General features: G+C 52.4%; 2 protein-coding genes across 3 annotated transcripts in view; one reads left to right on the top strand and one right to left on the bottom strand.

Moving 5' to 3' along the window:
- Positions 1-24,097, top strand: C19H19orf44 (chromosome 19 C19orf44 homolog). 2 transcript variants are annotated; one of them, XM_025366154.1, is made up of 9 exons: positions 1-154; positions 1,616-2,375; positions 3,991-4,306; positions 8,051-8,124; positions 11,780-12,269; positions 15,312-15,407; positions 16,764-16,930; positions 19,934-20,044; positions 22,830-24,097. In XM_025366154.1, exons 2-8 carry the CDS (start codon positions 1,617-1,619, stop codon positions 20,003-20,005), a joined length of 1,974 nt encoding a protein of 657 aa, XP_025221939.1. In that variant the 5' UTR covers positions 1-154; position 1,616; the 3' UTR covers positions 20,006-20,044; positions 22,830-24,097. The 2 variants fall into 2 exon arrangements, with proteins under 2 accessions (XP_025221939.1, XP_025221940.1); XM_025366155.1 differs by lacking the exons at positions 15,312-15,407; positions 22,830-24,097 and adding an exon at positions 20,764-21,384.
- The window catches only part of CHERP (calcium homeostasis endoplasmic reticulum protein), a 25,059-nt gene continuing 21,463 nt past the window's right edge, over positions 20,651-24,246 (bottom strand). Inside the window, exons 13-17 of the mRNA XM_025366153.1 lie at positions 23,554-23,640; positions 23,103-23,246; positions 22,885-23,001; positions 22,353-22,447; positions 20,651-22,129 (exon numbers count right to left, since the gene is read on the bottom strand). Of these exons, the coding sequence (XP_025221938.1) occupies positions 21,936-22,129; positions 22,353-22,447; positions 22,885-23,001; positions 23,103-23,246; positions 23,554-23,640 (637 nt within the window). The 3' untranslated portion in view covers positions 20,651-21,935. The remainder of the gene's footprint in view (positions 22,130-22,352; positions 22,448-22,884; positions 23,002-23,102; positions 23,247-23,553; positions 23,641-24,246) is intronic.

Raw genomic sequence — 24,246 nt, forward strand, 5'->3', positions numbered from 1 at the left:
CCTCGCGATTGTGATTCGGGACGCCATTGGTCTGCGGGACGCGGTGCTTGCCGGGAGATGTAGTCTCTTCTGCTCTGGCTCTGTTGCTCAGGGCAACCGGTCCCTCAGGCCTGAATGTGGCGGCTGCCTCTGCGAATGGACGGCGTGGGAGGAGGTCGGCAGGGCTGGTGGGGAGGTGACCTGGCTGGGCGTCCGGGCTCGCGAGGGGGATACGGGGAAATGGGGCCTTCTCCGTGGCTGAGCTGGTTGGGCAGCTGCAGGATGGTCCCGCGCCTCAGTCTCCCTGCCTGGAGTCTATTGGAGCGTGGTCCTGGGCGGGTCGCTTCATAGCTGGGGAGAAGAGCAGGATGGTCTGAGGGGCGCCAGGGTTTTCAAATTTTGGTTTGTTGGTTTTTAACAACTTTGTTGAGCCTTTATTTACATACCATAGTGTTCGCCACTTTTAAGCTGACGACTCCGTTATTTTTAGTAAATCTACAAAGCTGTGAAGTCGTCGCCATCATCCAGTTCATCCAGCTTTAGAACTTTGCGTCAGGCGGGGTGTGGTGGCTCACGCCTGGAATCCCAGCACTTTGGGAGGCAGAGGCGGGAGGATCACTTGAGGCCAGGAGATCCAGACCAGCCTGGGCAACATGGCAAGACCCCATCTCTAAAAAAGATAAAAATAAAAAATTAGCCAGGTATAGTGGCTCGCGTCTACAGTCCTAGCTACTCGGGATGTTGAGGCGGGAGGCAGGATTGCTTGTGTCCAGGAGGTCAAAGCTGCTGTGAGCTGTGATCATGCCACTGCACTCTGGCTAATTTTTTGTATTTTTAGTAGAGATGGGGTTTCACCATGTTTGCTACATTGATCTCGAGCTCCTGGCCTCACGTGATCTGCCAGCCTTGGTCTCCCAAAGTGCTGGGATTATAGGCGTGAGCCACAGCACCGGCCTGATCTGCTTTCTAAGTTTATTGGTTTGCATTTTCTTGACAGTTCTTATAGATGAAATGATAGGGTGTGTGGAATTTAGTGTCTGGCTACTTTTTTTTTTTTTTTTTGAGACAGAGTCTCGCTCTGTCACCCAGGCTGGAGTGCAATGGCGTGATCTCAGCTCACTGCAAACTCCTCCCAGGTTCAAGCAATTCTCCTGCCTCAGCGTCCTGAGTAGCTGGGATTACAGGCGCACGCCACCATGCCCCGCTAATTTTTGTATTTTTAGCAGAGATGGGGTTTCACCATGTGGGTCAGGCTGGTCTCAAACTCCTGACATCGTGATGCACCTGCCTCGGTCTCCCAAAGTGCTGGGATTACAGGCATGAGCCACCGGGCCCGGCTTGGCTACTTTCCCTTCATATGATGTATTTGAGATTCCTGCATGCTATGATATTAGTATTTGTTTTTTAAATTGCTGAACAGTATTCCACTGTATGGATGGACCATAGTTTGTAATCCATTCACTAATTAATGGATAGTTACATTGTTTCAGCATGTTAGCCAGGATGGTCTCAATCTCCTGACCTCATGATCCACCCGCCTCGGCCTCCCAAAGTGCTGGGATTATAGGCGTGAGCCACAGCGCCCGGCCCAAACAGCAGGTACTCTTATGCAAAATTGTCTCCCCTTCCCCCACAGAATGGCTTCTGCAAGGAAAGCCAGCTGTCCCATACGCGATGTTTTTGGTGACTTCAGTAACACTTCCTTAGAAGATTCAACAATGGAAGAAATCAGAAACTTCCAGATCAGTAGAAATCTTACCAAAATAGCACCTGGTCATAGCAGATTTCTAAAAAGAAACCAAACTCTAGGTGAGAAACACTTACTCCTAAAAGAGAACCCTGTACTGGGGAGTGGACCCAGCCTTGCCTCAAGTAGACCGCCCACCACTGACTCCAGGGTCCGAGCCAATGCCGCACTCAGGAAGCTGGCCCAGCTGGAAACCCGGATCATGAATCGGAAGCTGCAGAGGAATTTGTCTGACACAGAATCTGACTCAACGACCACCAACGCCAGTCTTCCAAAGAGAGCTGACAGAATCCTCTCCCGGGGTGCAATCGAACTTGCGTCCCAGAACACAGACAAAACTTCCCAGAATCAAGCCCGTGAACTTCCTGTCACCGAAAATAATGCACAGAACCCAAAGGTTAGTAGGTTTCTAAAGAAGAAACAACCATCTGTTGAAAACATATCCCCTGAAGCACCTGTTGGGAAAGAGAGGACTTTGCAAACCCCCAAACAGAAAGAACCTGCTAGAACATTTGATTCTCCAGACAGTGACGAAGAAGAAATGAAAGTGTTGCTAGGAAGCTTGATGGACTCTTCTAGAGAAAAAAAGACGAGTCAAGGCTTCAGCAGTGTTAACGTCAGTGAGGAAGAAGAAAGAAAACTATTTTCGGTAAGATTTTTTTTTTTTTGGTAAATTTATTTTTATTAATTTAATTTTTTTTTTTTTTTTGAGACGGAGTTTCGCTCTTGTTGCCCAGGCTGGAGTGCAATGGCGCAACCTCTGCTCACCACAACCTCCGCCTCCCGCCTCCCGGATTCAAGCGATTCTCCTGCCTCAGCCTCCCAAGTAGCTGGAATTATAGGCATGCGCCACCACGCCCTGCTAATTTTCTGTGCTTAGTAGAGATGTGCGTTATCCATGTTGGTCAGGCTGGTGTCGAACTTCTGACCTCAGGTGATCTGCCCGCCTCAGCCTCCCAAAGTGCTGGGATTATAGGCATGAGCTACTATGCCCAGCCGGTGACTGGCTTATTTTTTATATATATATATATATATATTTTTTTTTGAGACCAAGTTTCACTCTTGTTACCCAGGCTAGAGTGCAGTGGTGTGATCTCGGCTCACCGCAACCTCCACCTCCCGGGTTCAAGCAATTCTCCTGCCTCAGCCTTCCTGAGTTTGGGATTACAGGCATGTACCACCATGCCCGGCTAATTTTGTATTTTTAGTAGAGACGGGGTTTCTCTGTGTTGGTCAGGCTGGTCTCCAACTCCTGACCTCAGATGATCCACCCACCTTGGCCTCTCAAAGTGCTGGGATTACAGGCGTGAGGCACCATACCCAGCTTTTTTTTTTTTTTTTTGAGACAGGTTCTTGCTCTGTCACGCAGGCTGGAGGGTGCAGTGGTGCAATCTCAGCTCACTGCAACCTCTGCCTCCCAGGCTCTAGTGATCCTCCCACCTCTGCCTTTCAAGTAGCTGCGACGCTTTGTCGCCAGGCTGGAGTACAGTGGCCCGATCTCGGCTCACTGCAACTTCTGCCTCCCTGGTTCAAGCAATTCTTCTGCCTCAGCCTCCCGAGTGGCTGGGATTACAGGTGCACGCCACCATACCCGGCTAATTTTTGTATTTTTAGTAGAGATGAGGTTTCACCATGTTGGCCACGATGGTCTCGATCTCTTGACATCGTGATCTGCCCTCCTCAGCCTCCCAAACTGCGGGGATTACAGGCGTGAGCCACCACGCCCAGCCTGGTGTAATATTTTCTACTTCCAACATTATCTTACCTAAATACTGTACCGTGACTTTCAGAAACGAAGAGAGAAAGGGGATGCAGTAAGAGAAAAACGTGATCCCTGCGGTGTTGGTCTCATGCTCCCCGCTAATTGCACTGTCTGTCGAACCATAAGAACTTAGGTACCGGCCAGATATGGTGGCTCACACCTGTAATCCCAGGGCTCTGGGAAGCTTAACTGGGTAGATGCTTCAGCTGTGGTCAAGGCCAGTCTGGGCAACATGGCAAAACCTATTCCTACCAAAAAAAAAAAAACAAAAAATCAGCCAGGTGTGGTGGCCCATGCTTGTAGTCCTAGCTGCTTGGAAGGCTGAGGTGAGAGGATCGCTTGAGCCCAGGATGTCGAGGCTGCAGTGAGCTATGATTGAGCCACTGCCCTCCAGCCTGGGCAACAGAGTGAGACCCTGTCTGAAAAAACAACAAACAAACAAACAAACCCCACAAAAACCTTAGTTGTCATAAGTTTGTTAATTTCAAGTGTTTTATATCAGGTCCCATCTCAGCCGAGAGCATTTACTGTGCCCAGTGTGGAACTCTCCAGCGCAAAGCCGTCTCAGACATCACACCTGCCAACCTCCCTGGCAGTAGAGAGAACCGTTCACAGCGCTCACTCAAGAGCAGACTCCCCACAGAGTCACGTGTCCGGTGACACCACCTCCCACACGCCGTCAGTTTCCATCACAGGCGCCTTTTCAAAATCAGCGTCTTTAAGAATGGGGCACGTCAAGCTTGCGTCCTCCCCTGGAAGGAGTGAGGCTGAGCCTGTGGATGAGCCGGTCTCAGAAGGTGCTGATAACAGCCTCGACGGTAATCCCGGTCCCCGTGCAAAGCCAGTACCTTGGGCAGGAAGGGTGGGGCCACCTTTAGAGCCCCCGATGCAGTGGTCATGGGGCATTGCCACAGGCAGGGTATTTTGAGTCACATCACACACTCAGCTTTCCAACTTTCTTGTCTGGTTGAGGGGCCAAGTCAGATTTTTGTGCTATCTTTATTTATTTATTTATTTATTTATTTATTTATTTATTTAATTCTGAGACAGGGTCTTGCTCTGTCGCTCAGGCTGGAATGCAGTGGGCATGATCATGGTTCACTACAGCCTCTACCTCCCAGGCTCAAGCAATCCGCCTGCCTCAGCCTCCTGACCAGCTGGGACCACAGGTGTGTGCCACCACACTGGGCTAATTTTTGTACTCTTTGTGGAAACCAGGTTTCACTGTGTTGTCCAGGCTGATCTTGAACTCCTGGCTTCAGGTGATCTGCCTGCCTTGGCCTCCCAAAATGCTGGGATGACAAGCGTGAACCACCACACCTGGCTTACCAGCTCATCTCTGGAGTCAATTTAAACCTGTTGGAAGCTGTTGGAGGCTAGGCCTGGTGGCTCATGCCTGCAATCCCAGTGCTTTGGAAAGCTTAGGCAGGAGGAGTTTGAGACCAGCCTGGGCAACATGGTGAAACCCTGTCTTTACAAAAAATACAAAAATTAACTGGGTGTGGTTGTGCACACCTGTAGTCCCAGCTACGTGGGAGGCTGTGGCAGGAGGATCGTTTGAGCCTAAGAATTGGAGCCTGCCTGGGAATTGGAGGCTGCGGTGAGCTGTGAACACACCACTGTGCTCCAGCCTGGGTGACAGAGCAAGACTCCATCTCTAAAAAAAAACTTTTTTAAACCCAAAAACCTGTTGGAGCACCAGAGTCTCCACAGAGAACCCCACACTCCTGGGTGCCGGCACACACTTGGTTCAGACACTGGCCTCCACCCTAAGGTTCTGCAGTGCCTTTCACTTGCTGTACTACGTATGTATCTATATATATTAGAGCTCTTTTTTTCAGAACTCACAGTCTATTAACTTGCTGTAAATGACAACATAGGATGCTTTGGGGCCATGTCTCAGGTCTGCCCCTGCTCCACAATCTTCCCCCTGTTTCCCCCCAGCTGGCTGGGTGCCCTGCCACCTCCCACCCCTTACACCACATGCGTACTTCTCAGCAACTTCCAACAGTGCACTCTGATCAGCTGCTAATCTGTCTGGATCAGGGGCTAGTAGGCCTATTTTCTGTCTTTTTTTTTTTTTTTTTGAGATAGAGTCTCGCTCCGTCACCCAGGCTGGAGTGCAGTGGCGCGATCTCGGCTCACTGTAATCTCCGCCTCCCAGGTTCAAGCGATGCTCCTGTCTCAGCCTCCCGAGTAGCTGGGACTACAGGTGCGCACCACCACGCCTGGCTAATTTTTTGTATTTTTAGTAGAGACGGGGTTTCACCATGTTGGTCAGGCTGGTCTTGAAATCCTGACCTCGTGATCTGCCCGCCTTGGCCTCTCAAAGTGCTGGGATTATAAGTGTGAGCCACGGCGCCTGGCCCTGTCTTCTGTTTTTTTTTTTTTTTTTTTTTGACAGAGTTTTGCTCTTGTTGCCCAGGCTGGAGTGCAATGGCATATCTTGGCTCCCTGCAGCCTCCGCCTCCCGGATTCAAGCAATTCTCCTGCCTCAGCCTCCTGAGTAGCTGGGATTACAGGCGCCCACCACCGCACCCGGCTAATTTTTCTATTTTTAGTAGAGACGGGATTTCAACACATTGGCCAGGTTGGTCTTCAACTGCTGACCTCAGGTGATCTGCCCGCCTTGGCCTCCCAAAGTGCTGGAATTACAGGCGTGAACCACTGCGCCCAGACTGTCTTCTGTCTTTAGAAAGCTTTCTCAGAAGGCAGCCATGCTCCTTCCTTTACACATTGTCTATGGCTGCTTTCACACTGTGATAGTGGAGCTGAGTAGTCACAACAGATAATCTATCCCCAAAAGCTGGAAATTTCCCAGCTAGCCTTTTATTTTGTATCATTGTTATTATTATTATTTATTATGATTGTTATTTTTGAGATGGAGCCTTGCTCTGTCACCCAGACTAGAGTGCAGTGGCGTGATCTTTGCTCACTGCAACCTCCGACTCCAGGTTCAAGCGATTCTCCTGCCTCAGCCTCCCGAGTGGCTGGGACTACAGGTGCGCACCACCAAACTTGGCTAATTTTTGTTTTTTTTTTTTTGTTTTTTTTTTTTTGAGACGGAGTCTCGCTCTGCCGCCCAGGCTGGAGTGCAGTGGCCAAATCTCAGCTCACTGCAAGCTCTGCCTCCCGGGTTCACGCTATTCTCCTGCCTCAGCCTCCCGAGTAGCTGAGATTACAGGCGCCCGCCACCTCACCCGGCTAGTTTTTTGTAGTTTTTAGTAGAGACGGGGTTTCACCGTGTTAGCCAGGATGGTCTCGATCTCCTGACCTCGTGATCCACCCGTCTTGGCCTCCCAAAGTGCTGGGATTACAGGCTTGAGCCACCACGCCCGGCCAATTTTTGTATTTTTAATAGAGACCAGGTTTCACCATGTTGGCCAGGCTGGTGTTGAACTCTTGGCCTCAGTTGATCCGCCTATCTCTGCCTCCCAAAGTGTGGGATTACAGGCGTCAGCCACCATGCCCGATGATGAGGAGGATGATGATGATGATGATGATGATGATTTTTTGAGACAGAATCTTGCTCTGTCGCCCAGGCTGGAGTGCAGTGGCGTGATCTCGGCTCACTGCAAGCTCCGCCTCCTGGGTTCACACCATTCTCCTGCCTCAGCCTCCCGAGTAGCTGGGACTACAGGCACCCGCCACCACGCCCAGCTAATTTTTTTGTATTTTTAGTAGAGACGGGGTTTCACCGTGTTAGCCAGGATGGTCTTGATCCCCTGACCTCGTGATCCACCCGCCTCGGCCTCCCAAAGTGCTGGGAGTACAGGTGTGAGGCAACACGCCGGGTGGATTATTTTATTTTTTAGAGACAGGGTCTCTCTGTGCTCTAGGCTGGAGTGCGGTGGTGTGATCATTGTTCACTGCAGCTTTGAACTCCTGGTCTCAAGAGATTTTCTGGCCTCAGCCTCCTGAGTAGCTGGGGCTACAGGTGCATGTCACCATGCCAGGGTAATGTTTTAATTTTTTTGTAGAGATGGGGTCTCACTATGTTGCCCAGGCTGGTCTCAAACTCTTGGGCTCAAGCGATCATTGTGCTTCAGCCTCCCAAAATGCTGTGATTATAGGTGTGAACCACTGCCCTGCCTTGTCCTATAGAGAAAAGGTGTGTGGACCCTTGGGCTGGTTTTTGGAGGACAGGGACTGCATGTCTTCATATCTTTCTAAACATTTGTGGGATATTAGGCCGGCCGCGCTCACACCTGTAATCCCAGCACTTTGGGAGGCCGAGGCAGGCAAATCACTTGAGGCCAGGAATTCGAGACCAGCCTGGCCAATTGGTGAAATCTTGTCTGTACTAAATATAGAAAAATTAGCTGGGCAAGGTGTCAGGCACCTGTAATCCCAGCCACCCAGGAGGCTGAGGTGAGAGAATCACTTGAACTTGGGGGATGGAGGTTGTGGTAAGCCAAGATCGTGCCACTGCACTCCAGCCTGGGTGACAGAGTGAGACTCTATCTCAAAAAAAAAAAAGAAAGAAATTTGTAAGATTTAAAAAAAATTATGGAGTAAATAAAGGAGTAAATTCAAATGCTATACTAATTCTTTAATTACAGAGTTTAGAATAAATATTTTATCGCTTGGCGATCTGTCTCCAGCTGTCAGTGAGAACTCCGATTTGGAACAGGAAGTAAGTACAACAAAGTCATTTTTCATTGTCGATTGTTTTTGGCTTTAAAATTTTTTTAAAAAAATTTTTAAAAATTTAAAAATTGGAGAAGGGTTCACTATGTTGCCCAGGCCGTCCTCAAACTGGGCTCAAGCAATCCTCCCTACTCGGCCTCCCAAAGTGCTGGGATTACAGGTGTGAGCGACCATGCCTGGCCCAATGTCGATTCTTATGTGGAAAAGCAAGTCATGTTTCATTTAGGCCTATAGTTTCCAACTCTGCCCCCCAGGGGACATTGGCAATGTCTGGTGACGTTTTGGCTGTCATGACTAGGGGGTGGGTGACAGGTGCAACTGGCATTGTGAGTGGGTGGAGGCCAGGAACCCTGCTCCATATTATGGAATGCACTGGGTGGCCCCCAACTACAAAGAATGCTGTGGCCCCTGATGTCAAGAGTGCAGTAGGTGAGCGACCCTGATTTAGGTGCTAACAGGATGAAGCCACCTTGGTTAGCCGGTGATTAAAGCATATCCCACCTAAGCCGCCCTTGACAACATCTGTGCGGAGGCAGCACTTCACCCGCTGTATCCAGTCACACTCCCTGTTGTGATTTTTGTGCTGGTGGCCACCGGCACTGTCAGATACATGTGTTGTGATGCATAGTGATGACATTTTAATTTAAAAATTATTATTATTATTTTTTTTTAACTTTTTTTTTTTTTTTGAGAAAGTCTCGCTCTTATCCCCCAGGTTTGAGTGCAATGGCTCGATCTCAGCTCACTGCAACCTCCACCTCCCAGGTTCAAATGATTCTCCTGCCTCTGCCTCCCAAGTAGCTGGGATTAAGTCGCCTGCCACCATGCCTGGCTAATTTTTGTATATTTTAGTAGAGCCGGAGTTTCACCATGTTGGCCAGGCTGGTTTCGAACTCCTGACCGCGAGTGATCCGCCCACCTTGGCCTCCCAAAGTGCTGGGATTACAGGTGGGAGCCACTGCACCTGGCCTATTATTATTATTATTATTATTATTATTATTACTATTTTTTGAGACCAGAGTCTCGCTCTGTCGCCCAGGCTGGAGTGCAGTGGCGCAATCTCAACTGACCGCAAGCTCTGCCTCCCGGGTTCACACCATTCTCCTGCCTCAGCCTCCTGAGTAGCTGGGACTACAGGCGCCCGCCACCATGCCTGGATAATTTTTTTTTTTTTTTTGAGACAGAGTCTCGCTTAGTCGTCCAGGCTGGAGTGCAGTGGCGCGATCTCGGCTCACTGCAAGCTCCGCCTCCTGGGTTCACGCCATTCTCCTGCCTCAGCCTCCTGAGTAGCTGGGACTACAGGCGCCCGCCGCCTCGCCCGGCTAATTTTTTGCATTTTTAGTAGAGACGGGGTTTCACCGTGTTAGCCAGGATGGTCTCGATCTCCTGACCTCGTGATCCGCCCGCCTCGGCCTCCCAAAGTGCTGGGATTACAGGCGTGAGCCACCACGCCCGGCCGCCTGGATAATTTTTTAACTATTTTTAGTAGAGATGGGGTTTCACCGTGTCAGGATGGTCTCGATCTCCTGACCTCATGATCCGCCTGCCTTGGTCTCCCAGAGTGCTAGGATTACAGGCATGAGCCACCACCCCCGGCCTTATTATTATTTTTTTGAGATGGAGTTTCGCTCCGTTGCCCAGGCTGGGACTACAGTGGCACAGTCTCAGCTCACTGCAACCTCCACCTCCTGGGTTCAAGCAATTTTCATGCCTCAGCCTCCTGAGTAGCTGGGATTACAGGCACCCGTCACCATACTCCACTAATTTTTGTATTTTTAGTGGAGATGGTTTCACCATGTTGGCCAGGCTGGTCTAAAACTCCTGACCTCAGGTGATTCACCCACCTCAGCTTCCCAAAGTGCTGAGATTACAGGCATGTGCCACCCTGCCTAGCCCAATTTATTTATTTTTGAGACAGGTCTCACTCTGTCATTCAGACTGGAATGCAGTTGGGGGATCATAGCTCACTTCATCCTCAATGTCCTAGGCTCAAGCAGTCCTCCTACCCAGCCTTCTGAGTAGCTGAGACTACAGGCATGCACCCATGCCTGGCTAATTTTTTATTTTTTGTAGAGATAGAGACCGGCTAGGTTGTCCAGGCTGGTCTTGAACTCCTAGCTTCAAGCATTCCTCCTGCCTCAGCCTTTCAAAGTGCTGAGATTGCAAGTGTAAGCCATTGCCCCCAGGCATGATGAAACTTAATTTTTTAATGATTTCTTTTCTTTTCTTTTCTTTTTTTTTGAGACGGAGTCTTGCTTTGTCGCCCAGGCTGGAGTACAGTGGCGCAATGTCACTGCAAGCTCCGCCTCCCGGGTTCACGCCATTCTCCTGCCTCAGCCTCCCGTGTAGCTTGGACTGCAGGCGCCTGCCACCGCGCTCGGCTGGTTTTTTGTATTTTTAGTAGAGACGGGGTTTCACTGTGTTAGCCAGGATGGTCTCGATCTCTTGACCTCGTGATCTGCCCGCCTCGGCCTCCCAAAGTGCTGGGATTACAGGCATGAGCTACCGCGCCCAGCCTAATTATTTTTTTTCTTATAGAGAGAGAGTCTTGCTATGTTGCCTAGGCAGGTCTTGAACTCCTGAGCTCAAAGGATCCTACTGCCTCAGCCACCTAACATTTCATCAGTCTATGATGAAATGTTTTTTTTTTTTTTGAGCTGGAGTTTCACTCTTGTTGCCCAGGCTGGAGTGCAATGGCGCGATCTTGGCTCACCACAACCTCTGCCTCCTGGGTTCAAGTGATTCTCCTGCCTCAGCCTCCCGAGTAGCTGGGATTACAGACATGTGCCACCACGCCTGGCTCATTTTGTATTTTTGGTAGAGACGGGGTTTCTCCATGTTGGTCAGGCTGGTTTCAAACTCCTGACCTCAGGTGATCTGCCCGCCTTGGCCTCCCAAAGTGCTGGGATTACAGGCATGAGCCACCGTGCCTGGCCGAAACTTAATTTTTTAATTTTTATTTTTTTTCTTATAGAGATAGGGTCTTGCTATGTTGCCCAGGCAGGTCTTGAACTCCTGAACTCAAAGGATCCTACCGCCTCAGCCACCTAAAGTCCTTAAGTCCATGATGAAATGTTAAATGCCATCCATGTGCCACCTAAGCATGCGTCACCCCATCAGGCTTCCTGCAGCCCCATAGGCATCCCGTGCTGAAGACGCCACAGTTCTGTTTAGAATACTCCATGCCCACACCTGATGAGGAGCTGGTGTTGTCCCCCTTGCCTGCGGGAGTGCCGGAGGTCCCCAGCTCCTAGGAGTACGGTGTTCCTAGCATGTTGATCTTTCCAAAACACTTCTGGCTGGGTGCAGTGGCTCACGCCTGTAATCCCAGCATTTTGGGAGGCTGAGGCGGGCAGATCACAAGGTCAGGAGATCGAGACCATCCTAGCTACCATGGTGAAATCCTGTCTCTACTAAAAATACAAAAAACTAGCCGGGTATGGTGGCTGGCACCTGTAGTCCCAGCTACTCAAGAGGCTGAGGCAGGAGAATGGCGTGAACCCGGGAGGCGGAGCTTGCAGTGAGCTGAGATCCGGCCACTGCACTCCAGCCTGGGCGACAGAGCGAGACTCCGTCTCAAAAAAAAAAAAAAAAAAAAAACAAACTCGCTTCCCAGCCACCTCTGCCATTCCTCATTTTAGGAGGAAAGTGCTCAGAGAGAGAAAACAGCTGGCAAAATCTTCAGAGCTGAGGTGTCTGCTGGGCCGGATGCCCCCAGGCAGGCCCAGGCGAGGAGCTGGGCATCACAGGGAAAGGCCGCCTCTGCAGAGGGGGATGAGAGTGAGGTCTCGGAGCATCTCAGTGCCAGCTCGGCTCCTGCCATCCAGCAGGACAGCATTTCCAGCATGCAGCCACCATCTGAAGCCCCCGTGGTGAACACAGTCAGCCCAGCTTATTCTGAGGATTTTGAAAACTCTCCAAGTCTGACGGCATCTGAGCCAACGGCCCGTTCCAAGGAGTCTCTTGACAGAACACTGGACGCTCTGTCTGAATCCTCTTCAAGTGTGAAGACAGACCTTCCACAAACAGCCGAGGCTAGGAAAAAGTCGGGCAGGCACGTGACAAGGGTGCTTGTGAAGGACACAGCTGTGCAGACGCCGGACCCCACCTTCACCTATGAGTGGACCAAAGGTAAGCACTGGGGCCCGCGGGGGCCGGGGCAGCCCGGACAGGAGCTCAGCGTGTGGTTTACAGCATCCTGGGAGACACGTGGGAGAGCTCAGGTTCCCGAGATCTGGGCTCTTGTTATTAATCACCTGGAGGGGTTGGCCAGGCAAGGTGGCTCACACCTGTAATCCCAGCACTTTGGGAGGCCGAGGCAGGAGGATCACCTGAGGTCAGGAGTTCAAGATCAGTCTGGCCAACATGGGGAAACCCCATCTCTACTAAAAATACAAAAATGAGCTGGCTGTCGTGGTGTGTTCCTGTCATCCCAGCTACTCAGGAAGCTGAGGCATGAGAAGAACCCGGGAGGCAGAGGTTGCACTGAGCTGAGATGATGCCACTGCACTCCAGCCTGGGTGATAGAATGAGACTCTGTCTCAAAAAAAAAAAAAAAAAAAATCACCCAGGGACCTTGGCTCACCATTTCCTCTTCCATGGACGAGGGGCTGCTGCCCTGGTGTGTCCCGATGTCTTCCTAGCCCTGAAGCGTTCAGAAGGATCAGAATCAAGGACTAGGGTAGCAGCTCCCACAGGATGATTCTGTCACGGGGGCCTCCAGCAGGGTCTGGAGACATTATTGGTTGTGACAACTCGGGGTGGGGAATGCTATTGGCATCTGCTGGGCGGAGGCCGGGGTGCTATTCCACACCCTGCAGTGCACAGGATGCCTTTGTCCTGGAGAATGAACACCCTGGGTGACTTTCCAGACATTTGTCTCTCTCTCTCACTCTGTTTTTAGAGATGGGGTCTTGCTGTGTTGCCCAAGCTGGAGTGCTGTGACCTAATCACAGCTCATTGCAGCCTCAACCTCCCCAGGCTCAGGTGATCCTACCTCAGCCTCCCGAGTAGTTAGGATTACAAGCATGCACCCCTATGCCTGGCTAATTTTTGTATTTTTTTGTAGAGACAGGGTCTTGCCATATTGCCCAGGCTGGTCTCAAACTCCTGGGCTCAAGCAATCTGTCAGCCTCAGCCTCCCAAAGTGTTGGGATAACAGGCATGAGCCACTGTGCCCGGCCCTGTATCTTTTTTTTTTTTTTTTTTTTTTTGAGATGGAGTCTTGCTCTCTTGCCCAGGCTGGAATGCAGTGGTGCAATCTCGGCTCACTGCAACCTCCGCCTCCCGGGTTCAAGCGATTCTCCTGCCTCAGCCTCCTGAATAGCTGGGATTACAGGTATGCGCCACCGTGCCCGGCTAATTTTTATATTTTTAGTAGAGATGGGGTTTCACCGTGCTGGCCAGGCTCGTCTTGAGTTCCTGACCTCGTGATCTGCCTGTCTCAGCCTCTCAAAGTGCTGGGATTACAGGTGTGAGCCACCACACTCAGCCCCCTGTATTATTTTAAAATGTTTTTTGTAGAGACAGGGTCTCCCTATGTTCCCCAGTCTGGTCTTGAACTCCTGGGGTCAAGTGATCCTTCCACCTGCCCATGTTGACCCCACAAAGTGCTGAGGCTACAGGTGTGAGCCACCATGCCTGGCCTTCAGACATTTCTTTCATTCCCGGCTTCAGTCTCGGCTCTTGCTGGTAGGCCCCATTCTTTTAAACATTCCCATGTTATTATTTTATTTATTTTATTTTATTTTATTTTATGAGATGGGGCCTTGCTCTGTTGCCCAGGCTGGAGCGCAGTGGTGCGCACTTGGCCCACAGCCTCCTCCACCTCCCGGGTTTCAGCAATTCTCCCACCTCAGCCTCCCCAGTAGCTGGGACTAGAGGTGCCTGGCTAATAAACATTCCCTTTCAATCTCTCTTTTCTCATCCATATGGCTCTTGACAAAGTAGACTGGATGTGAAAAATGATGTAATTCCCAGCCTGGCCAATGTGGTGAAACCCCGTCTCTTCTAAAAATACAAAAATTAACCGGGTGTGGCAGCGCACATCTGTAGTCCCAGCTACTCAGGGGGCCGAGGCACAAGAATCGCTTGAAACCAGGAGGTGGAGGTTGCAGCGAGCCAAGATCGTGCCATTACACTCCAGCCTGGGTGACAGAGTAAGACTGTCTCAAAAAAAAAAAAAAAGAAAAGAAAAGCGACGTAATTCTCACTGGATCTATTTGTTTTGATTTGGGGGTTTCACCGAACATCAGCCTGACTGACCCCTCCCCTGAGGAGAGGGGTGACTGGTGTCTGTTTCTCAGGAAGGAAAGTCAGTCACACTGACTGAGTAAAATCACCTGGAGGTGTTAAATGGCATTTTCAACCTGGGATCTGGGCTCAGAATTGTTCGTGTCTGTCTGCGTTTCTGTCCGTATTTTTGGCAATTTAGGGCTGCTTTCATGAAACACTGGCGAGGCTGTTCTCCTAGACTAGGCCTGACAGGGAAAGGAGAGATAAAAAACAGCAGCCATAAGCACGCTGGCCTCAGAGCCCAGGGGACACACAAAATCCCAAGGTCAACAGTGACCCTTAGAAGAAAGGCTGGGAAAGCACATTTTCCACTGCTCTCGACTCCAGCCACCGTGAGCCGGAGCCACCACTGCACCCAGCTGGGATGACTGTGCCTTGAGCCAAGAAAACCTAACAGAAAAATGGAGGCAGCCGTGGGAAATATTTGAAAGGGAAAGAGGGTAAAAAAAGCAAAGAAGGGCCGGGCATGGTGGCTCACGCCTGTGATCCCAGCACTTTTGGAGGCTGAGGCAGGAGGATTGCTTGAGCCCAGGAGTTCAAGACCAGCCTGGGCAACATAGGGAGACCCTGTCTCTACAAAAAAATTTAAAAATTAGCCAGGCGTGGTGGCGCAGCTGTAGTCCCAGCTACTTGGGAGACAGATGGGAGGATTACGTGAGCCCAGGAGGCTGCAGTGAGCTGTGATCATGCCGCTGTACTCCAGACTGGGCAATAGAGCAAGACCCTGTCTCAAACCAAAAAAAAAATGCAAGAGTGGCAATCACCTTCAGAAAGAGGAAAAAACAAGCTCACGTAGTTTATTCCAGGGTCGTATCTGTGGACCTGAAAGTCATTTCTCTGTGTCCTGTCTGCTTACCCCTCTCTTTGTCCCCGAGATAGTGGCCGGTATGGCAGCCATGGGGCCTGCCCTGGGAGGTGCCTACGTGGACCCGACACCCATCGCCAATCATGTTATCAGCGCGGATGCAATAGAAGGTAACAGCCCGGCTTGGGGGATCCTTCCTGTCACATTTTACAGGACTCATTTCACCTGCAGGTTCACACCCGCTCTGGAGGGGTGGCACCCCTTGCATACTGGCTTCCAGGGCTCCATTGGACAGGGATTATTGCAGCCATGGGCACCTGCCATGGGGAGAGAAAAGGTGTGGATGCCCTTGAACCTTCTGTCTCTTGCAGAGGGACACCAATGTCCCATAAAACAAGAGGGTGAAGAATGATGCTTGTGTGCCCTGCACCCCAACAAGGCCACTTTTTTTGTTCGTTTTGAGACAGAGTTTTGCTCTGTTGCCCAGGCTGGAGTGCAGTGGCGTGACCTCCACTCACTGTGACCTCCACCTCCCGGGTTCAAGTGAATCTCCTGCCTCAGCCTCCCGCGTAGCTGGGATTACAGGCATGCGCCACTATGCCTGGCTGGTTTTTGTTAGTAGAGACAGGGTTTCACCATGTTGGCCAGGCTGGTCTCGAACTCCTGACCTCAAATGATCTGCCCACCTCAGTCTCCCAAAGTTCTGGGATTACAGGCATGAGCCACCCCACCTGGCACAAGGCCACTTTTGTGTGTTCTCCTTGGTGGCATTACATCAATAAGCCATAGTTTATTTCCCCTGAAGACATTTATTGGACTGATACTGAGTTGCACAGCCTGGGTAGACATGTCCCTTGCCTCCTGGGTTGAGTCTGTGTGGCCCTCAGAAAGGCTCCAGTTCAGCCTGAGGCATGAGGAAGGAGCCCCAACAGCCAGCTTAGAGAGGTTAGTCTTTGCCGAGTCCAGTGGAGCCACCAAAGGCTTATGATACACGTAGGAGTCCATCTGGTACCTACTATTTTTTTCCCTTTTCAGTTTTAATTTTTTTTTTTTTGAGGCGGAGTCTTGATCTGTCAACCCAGGCTGGAGTGCAGTGGTGTGATCTTGGCTCACTGCAACCTCAGTCTTCCCGGTTCAAGCGATTCTCCTGCCTCAGCCTCCCAAGTAGCTGGGACTACAGGTGCCCGCCACCATGCCTGGCTAATTTTTTTTGTATTTTTAGCAGAGATGGGGTTTCACTATGTTGTCCAGGCTGGTCTCAAACTCCTGAGCTGGTGATCCGCCTGCCTCGGCCTTCCGAAGTGCTGGGATTACAGGCGTGAGCCACCGTTGCTTAAACCCAGGAGTTGGAGGCTGCAGTGCGCTGTGATGGCACCACTGCACTCCAGCCTGGGTGGCAGAGCAAGACCCTGTCTCCAGAAAAAAACAAATAGATTTCAGAAGGTAGCCTGGCACCTGAGCAGTAGGGGGGCTGCAGAATTTGTGGGGCCCTGGTGAAGCCACCGAGTGATGCGGAGCTGGGGCAGCCCTGACCGCCTACAGCCCGGCCGTGCTGGCGCTCCATGATGTGCTGAAGCAGCAGCTGAGCCTGACGCAGCAGTTCATCCAGGCCAGCCGGCACCTGCACGCCTCCCTCCTGCGCTCCCTGGACGCGGACTCCTTCCAATACCACACCCTGGAGGAAGCCAAAGAGGTGAGCGCAGCTTCCCACGGGCAGGGGCAGGGCGGTAGGGGAGCGGTAGCTCTCAGATGCTGGCCGAGGGGATGTGGGCAGGGGACTGGGCTCCAGCGCTCAGCCCAGGGCTGCAGGGATGCAGTGGGGCCATCGCCTTCTGTCCCTGTGGAGGGGCCTCATTTCTTTTTTTTTTTTTTTTTTTGAGACGGAGTCTCGCTCTGTCGCCCAGGCTGGAGTGCAGTGGCGGGATCTCAGCTCACTGCAAGCTCCACCTCCCGGGTTCACGCCATTCTCCTGCCTCAGCCTCCCGAGTAGCTGGGACTACAGGCGCCCGCCACCTCGCCCTGCTAGTTTTTTGTATTTTTTTAGTAGAGACGGGGTTTCACCGTGTTCGCCAGGATGGTCTCGATCTCCTGACCTTGTGATCCACCCGTCTCAGCCTCCCAAAGTGCTGGGATTACAGGCTTGAGCCACCGCGCCCGGCCAAGAGTTTTTATCTGATTACCAGCCGGAGGCGATGGCTTACACCTGTAATCTCGGCACTTTGGGAGGCCAAGGCGGGCAGATCGCTTGAGATCAGGAGTTCGAGACTAGCCTGGCCAACATAGTGAAACCCCGTCTCTACTAAAACTACAAAAATTAGCTTGGCATGGTGGTGGGCGCCTATAGTCCCAGCTACTCAGGAGGCTGAGGCAGGAGAGTTGCTTCAACCTGGGAGGTGGAGGTTGTAGTGAGCCGAGATCGTGCCACTGCACTCTAGCTCGGGTGACAGAGCAAGACTCTGCCTCAAAAAAAATTTTTTTTTATCTGATTACCAAAAATTACGTGCCTGTTTCCTGAAAATCTTGTTACAGAGATGTGTAACCTGCAATTCCTTCTTAATTTCAGAGATAACCATTACCAACTTGATATATATACTCATTCAGACTTTTGTATGAACAGTAGTATGCATATTTCTGTTTTTTAATTTTTTTGAGATGGAGCTTTGCTCTTGTCTCCTGGGCTGGAGTGCAATGGCGTGATCTTGGCTCACTGCAACCTGTACCTCCTGGGATCAAGTGATTCTCCTGCTTCAGCCTCCTGAGTAGCTGGGATTACAGGTGACTGCCACCATGCCCAGCTAATTTTTGTATATTTGGTAGAGGCATGGTTTCACCATGTTGGCTAGGCTGGTCTCGAACTCCTGATCTAAGATGATCCACCCGCCTCAGCCTCCCAAAAAGTGCTAGGATTACAGGCGCAAGCCACCATACCTGGCCGCAAATTTCTTTATAGAAATGGCGTTACACAGGCGCGGTGGCTCACGCCTGTAATCCCAGTACTTTGGGAGGCCGAGGTGGGTGGATCACGAGGTCAGGAGATGGAGACCATCCTGGCTAACATGGTGAAACCCCGTCTCTACTAAAAATACAAAAAACTAGCCGGGCGAGGTGGCGGGCGCCTGTAGTCCCAGCTACTCAGGAGGCTGAGGCAGGAGAATGGCGTGAACCCGGGAGGCGGAGCTTGCAGTGAGCCGAGATCGTGCCACTGCACTCCAGCCTGGGCGACAGAGCAAGACACCATCTCAAAAAAAAAAAAGAAAAAGAAAAAGGCGTAATACTATACACAGTCCTTTATGGTGATCTATTTATAAACTTTATGAATTTTTTTTGTTTGAGACTGAGTTTCGCTCGTTGCCCAGGCTGGAGTGCAATGGTACCATCTCGCTTCGCCACAACCTCCCCCTCCTGGGTTCAAGTTAATCACCCTCCCGAGTAGCTGTGATTACAGGTGTGCATCACCATGCCCAGCTAATTTTTCATATTTTTAGTAGAGACAGGGTTTCTTCATGATGGTCAGACTGGTCTTGAACTCCACACCTCAGGTGATCCACCCGCCTCAGCCTCCCAAAGTGCTGGGATTATAGGCGTGAGCCACCGCCCCCTGCTTTAAACATTTTATATACAAATTTTTCAATGTTTATTTCTAACAAGTGATGTTCAAGGCCAGGCATGGTGGCTCACTCCTGTAATCCCAGCACTTTGGGAAGCTGAGGCAGGGTCGCTTGAACCCAGGAGTTCGTGACCAGCCTGGGCAACATAGCAAGACTCCATCTCTACAAAAAATACAAAAACACTAGCCGAGCATAGTGGTGTGTGCCTGCAGTCTCAGCTCTTTGGGAGGCTGAGGTGGGAGGATCACTTGAGCTGGGGAGGTTGAGGCTGTAGTGAGCGACATAGCGAGACTCTGTCTCAAATAACCAACCATAATGCGATGATAATACACAAACCAAATTTACCAAGTATCAAGGAATGTCCAGTGTTGAGATTTCTGCTTGTCTCATTTAAAGTTGTATGTTTTGTTCCAATTTTGTAATCCAGATCCAAAGTCCATACTACCTGATGTGTCCTTTGAGCCTCTTAAGTCTAGAGCAGCAACCAGTTCTCAGCATTGAGTGGTTGGGGATCCTCAGGAAGCCCCATGAAAGCGATGCTGGGCCTGCAAGCAGGCTGGGCGTTTCTCCTATGTGCCTCGGGGACGCCGTTTTGGAACTGCGCCCTCGGGGTCCCCTGCACGCCAGGCCTCTCGTTTCCCTGTGGTTTATCTGCTGAAGAGGGCAGGCTGTGAGTCCCATGGGTCTCTACAGTCTCAGCTTTGCTCATTGCACCCCTCTGGGGGCTTTGAACTCATGCCTCTGTTGGGCGTCCATCAGCCAATCCGATGCAGGCAGAAGCCAGCTGACTGTGCCACCTGGCTGCAGCCCACCATAGCTCCCAGCTGCCTGCTCCAGGCGCTTCTCCCTGATCTCAGCCACTCCAAGGGCACCCACAGGCACCCCTCCCTTTCTGTCAGGGCTCCCCACTCGCAGGGCTGACCTGGGTGTCCCCCTACCCTCAGTGTTACCACAGCCCCGTGTGCCAACCTGTCACACACATCCTGTGGTTTTACGGACAGGTGCCGGCTCCACTCCCTCCTCCAGCACCCTGTCTCAGAGTGCTGAGGTGACGATGGTGACGGTGTGGTCTGTCCTCTGCCTGACAGTACATTAGGCGCCACAGACCTGCCCCGCTGACCATGGAGGACGCGCTGGAGGAGGTGAACAAGGAGCTGTGAGCACCAGCAGGTGGAGCTTGATGTGACATCTAACAAAAGGTACTCTGTCCTGTGTACTCAGTGTGCACACACACAAACACAGAGCTCATCAGTGTCCAAGTGTGACGTTCCGTGGTGGGGCAGGCAGTGCCGGGATGAGGGACACACACACACATCAGCATCCAGGTGTGACATTCCGTGGTGGGGCAGGCAGTGCCGGGGTGAGGGACACACACACACACATCAGCATCCAGGTGTGACGTTCCGTGGTGGGGCAGGCAGTGCTGGGGGTGAGGGCCCCAGACTCCTCTGAGCCAAATCCCAGCTCAGTGACAGCTCTCCCAGCAGCATGCCCAGCTCCATGACACCACAGGCCAGTGGAAATAGTTTCAGTGGAGCTGTCCCTACTCACAGCAGGACAGGGGCCACCAGCCTCTGCAGAGCAGCTCCACCCAGGCAGGTCCTGGCACCCCAGCGAGCCAGAAGAAGGTGGGGTGGACGGCAGAAGCCCTGCTCGAGGATATCGACATGGGACCAGGTCAGCACGCTGGGGACGCCACGTGAGCCCCTGGGCGAAGCCTGTGACCCCAGGATGCACAGCTCAAACCAGGACATGCGTCTCCTCAGTCAGCCCGAGCACACCTCTGACTTACACACGTGTGGGAGAAAGGTCTTTAAAAAAAGGCTTTATTTGAAGGCAAAACAATGAAATCCACAAGAAATTACTAACAGCACGTGTTTACGTCTTATCCTGAATCATACATTTTAACAATTCACAGCTACAGGAAATCTACAACAAAATCAAATATTCATCACGTTGGGTTGAAAAGTTGGAGCATTTCGCATCTTATTGAAAATTTTTCAAAAATGTTTTTGTACAAATGAATGGCATTGCGCCAGGCTGCCCACGGACACCACGTGTGGCCGATTCCCAGCAGTTGCCCACCAGCTTCCCACCAGCTTCCACAGGGGCAGCTCCCTCCTGGCCTCCCCTCCCTTCGGGGGTGTGAAATGAAATGACGGAGTGGGAGGTGCTGGCTGGGGTCGGGCTCCACGCTCTGGACGGGACGGGGCCATAGCACACGCCAGCCGGCGCAGGGTTCTTCCAAGTGCGAAACTCAAGCAGGGGATGCGACGGGCACGGACTCCAAGGGAGCGCTCGACCTGAAGTGTCTTAGGCTGGTTTCCTGTTAGAATCTTGTTTCCCAGATAACAGCAAATGGCTACATTCCAGAAAAAAAATATCAACTTAAACAACTAAAATAACTGAACTAAGGGCCAGTACGCCTTCGAAGAATTGGGTTTCAGAATGTCACTGGGCCCCCTCTCAGGTCAATATTCTTTCTAAAACTAAACCAAGGGGAGTAAAAATGAAAACCCTGCTTCACTTTGCAAGTCAAGTCAAAAACGTTGTGTTTCTGTTTTTCAATCTGCGGGCAGTCATGGCACTGGGCCTCAGCTTTGTCCCTACACAGCCGAGGGGAAACCGGGTCAGGGTTGGTGGGCGCTGGGAGCTGGAGGACAGAGCTGGGGCGCCGGCTCTGGCCCAGCCCAGGCCGACCCCTCCTGCACATGCTCCTCCTGGAGCCTAAGAGGAGGCTTCAATCTGACGTAGGGCAGATGCACATCCATCCCTTCATGGGTGAAGAATTCTTACTCGGGGCGGAGGGTCTTGTGTTTCTTGCTTCACTGTACAGGGAAACAAGCCTGGGGCCCTGGTGGCTGTAGCGCCTCCTGGTGTGGTCTGTGGGTGGCGCCCGTGCCCTCCACGCCATGGAGCATGGTGTTCCCATTGGGCATGCGCTGGTCTTCCTTCTCTTCCTGTGGCTCTCCACAAGTGGAGACAGTGTGAGAACTGAACTGTCACTGTGATCTTCCACTGCCAGTCAGCCAGGAAGGTCCCACGGCCGGCACCGCTAGCCACCGGCGCGGTGCTTCCCGGCATGGGCGCCTACTTACACTCGTCCCTGGCCTTCATGCGGGCAATGAAGGAGTAGCTCTTGTTCCTGCGGTAGTTCTCGTAGGGGTCATCCAGGGCCACGCCCACGCCTTTATACTGGTCCCACTTATCCCGGACGTCCCCGCCCTTGATGGGGTCCTGGATCCCTTGCTCCTTCGCGCCGAGGCCGCCAGAGCCACTCCAGCCTGGAAACAGACGCACAGTCACAACCACGACAGGACGGAGGCAGATGGGGGTGCACATGGGGGACTGAACGTCCAGACACGCAGTGTAGACATGGGAAATGGGTAGAGAACTGGCCTGACTCCATCCATCCCCACATGCACTGAGGGAGAGAAAGCGCTGGCGACTCCCAGGTCCAGCACGCTTGAGGACCCTTCCCGTGCCCTCCCCATTCCCCCGCCTTACCCATCTTCACCAGCATCTGATGGCCTTTGTTCTCTTCTCCGAGTCTTGAGTCAGGGATGGGAGGTGCCGAATTAGAACCCAGACCAGCAGAGGAACTAAAATCGAGACAGGTTATTCTTTTAAGAAGTAACTGAGACATTTATTGGAATGACAGTGATGAGGGCCTCACAGCTGCAGCTTGCGTGCATGCTCACTGTCGCCAGGTGACACTGTATGCAGATTTTGCGTCTCTACCCGTTCATCCTGTCTCAGCTAGACAAGGGGGCTCCAGATGCTGGCCCCCACCCCACGCTCAGCATTGAGAGCAGGGCACCTCGAACCCCGATGGTGGTTAGAAAGCAGACCCCAGCTACCGCCTCAGGCTTTGCCAAGTGACTACTGTGGTGAGGGTGAGGGTGCCACTGTCCCTGGGCTAATGCTGGCGGCCTCCTAACTCCTAACATAGTCTCCTAACCACCAATGTTTCCACATTCACAGCAAAGCACTGCAGCATCCCAGCGTTACCAGCGCGGCAGTTAAGACAGGATCTTACGGCGGGGTGGGGCTCCTGGACCGTGACCGGCGTCTTCTTCCTGGGGAGTACGACTTGGACCGGGACCGTGACTGGGACCGGGAGCGGCTTCTCGAGGAGCGTGACCTGCTCCGACTTCTGCAGGGAAGGGTGCCCAACGGTCAGCAGCAGCCAGGCGTCGTGGGGAGGCCACAGGAAGAGGCCTCGGGCACTGCCCTCCTGCGGCAGCCTCTGCCTACCTGGATCTGGAGCGGGAGTAGGAGCGGGAGCAGGAGCGCGACCTTGACCTTGAGTACGAGCCTGAAGACTTGGAGGATCTTGAGTTGGAGCGGGAGGAAGAACGCCCTCGACTCTTGGATCTGCTCCGAGACCTCGAGGGTCCACTGTGGGGAGAGGCCTGATGATCGCGTGCCCCTGTGGCAGCCCACCCTGGCCCTCAGGTTCCTGGACGACCCCAGATGCAGGGTGTGGCTGTGGATGTGGCGCCATGGCCACACAGCGGTATCAAGTTCCTAAACAGTGTGGCCGAGCCTGCTGCTGTGCGAATTCAGGCCGTGTGGAAAACACCGCCCCACAGGCACAGGCTGTGTGAGGGTGGATATGCTGAGCGTGTCTGGAGTCTACTCTAAACCCTCCCATCGCACGTGGTGGGCTCTGGCCGCCCGGCCACTGCAGACGTCTGCGCTTTACCTGTTCCTCTTCTCCTGGCCTTTCCTCCGCCGGGCCCGCATTTTTGCTCGGAAGAACTCATAGAGACCGTTCTGCTCCCAGCCTTCACTGTAAGACACGGCATTCCCTATGTGACCACATGACGCCCACCCACAAGGAACTCGTGGAAAAGTCATCAGGAGTTAATCCACAGAACCTTGGAGAGTACATGGCCCTGTGGCTGTGGGCTCTGAGCATGGGTGCAGCAGACCTTGGCTCAGGGTTCCCGCGGGGCTGTCCTCCTGCAGCCCAGTGGCTCCTCTGGTGCCCATGCCCTTGCCACCCTGCTGTTCCACTGAGGTGATGGGGACTGATGGTCTGTGGAACTGGGGAACAGGAACACTGACTCATGGGTAGACAGGCCTACAGCCCGGCACAGGAAGAAGGGGTGACCACTGGGAAGGGTGGGCTGAGGGCCCTGTGGCAGCCGGCTGCTTGAGACGTGCCGCCATACCACACCTTCCCTAAGTTCTTCTGATGTGTCTCCATTAAAATGCCCTCCACTGAGGGCCACGTGTGTGCTGTGCCTGTGACACACACACTTGTCACTCGGGCAGGGGGGCAGTTTCTCCTGAGGGACAGCTACATTTTCTAGCCTGGGCAGAAGGTGTGGCTGTTGGGAGCTGGGAGAGGGGATAGAGGCCTCCTGCCCGCCCCACCGACCTGGGCCCCTTA

This window comes from Theropithecus gelada, chromosome 19 (assembly GCF_003255815.1).
Source record: "Theropithecus gelada isolate Dixy chromosome 19, Tgel_1.0, whole genome shotgun sequence".
Classification (NCBI taxonomy): Eukaryota; Metazoa; Chordata; class Mammalia; order Primates; family Cercopithecidae; genus Theropithecus; species Theropithecus gelada.

Coding starts and splice junctions, on each gene's coding strand:
- C19H19orf44 (XM_025366154.1), top strand. CDS start 1,617: ATGGCTTCTGCAAGGAAAGCCAGCTGTCCCATACGCGATGTTTTTGGT. Junction 15,408..16,763: donor CAGCGCGGATGCAATAGAAG/GTAACAGCCCGG, acceptor GAGCTGGGGCAG/CCCTGACCGCCTACAGCCCG. Junction 16,931..19,933: donor CCCTGGAGGAAGCCAAAGAG/GTGAGCGCAGCT, acceptor TCTGCCTGACAG/TACATTAGGCGCCACAGACC.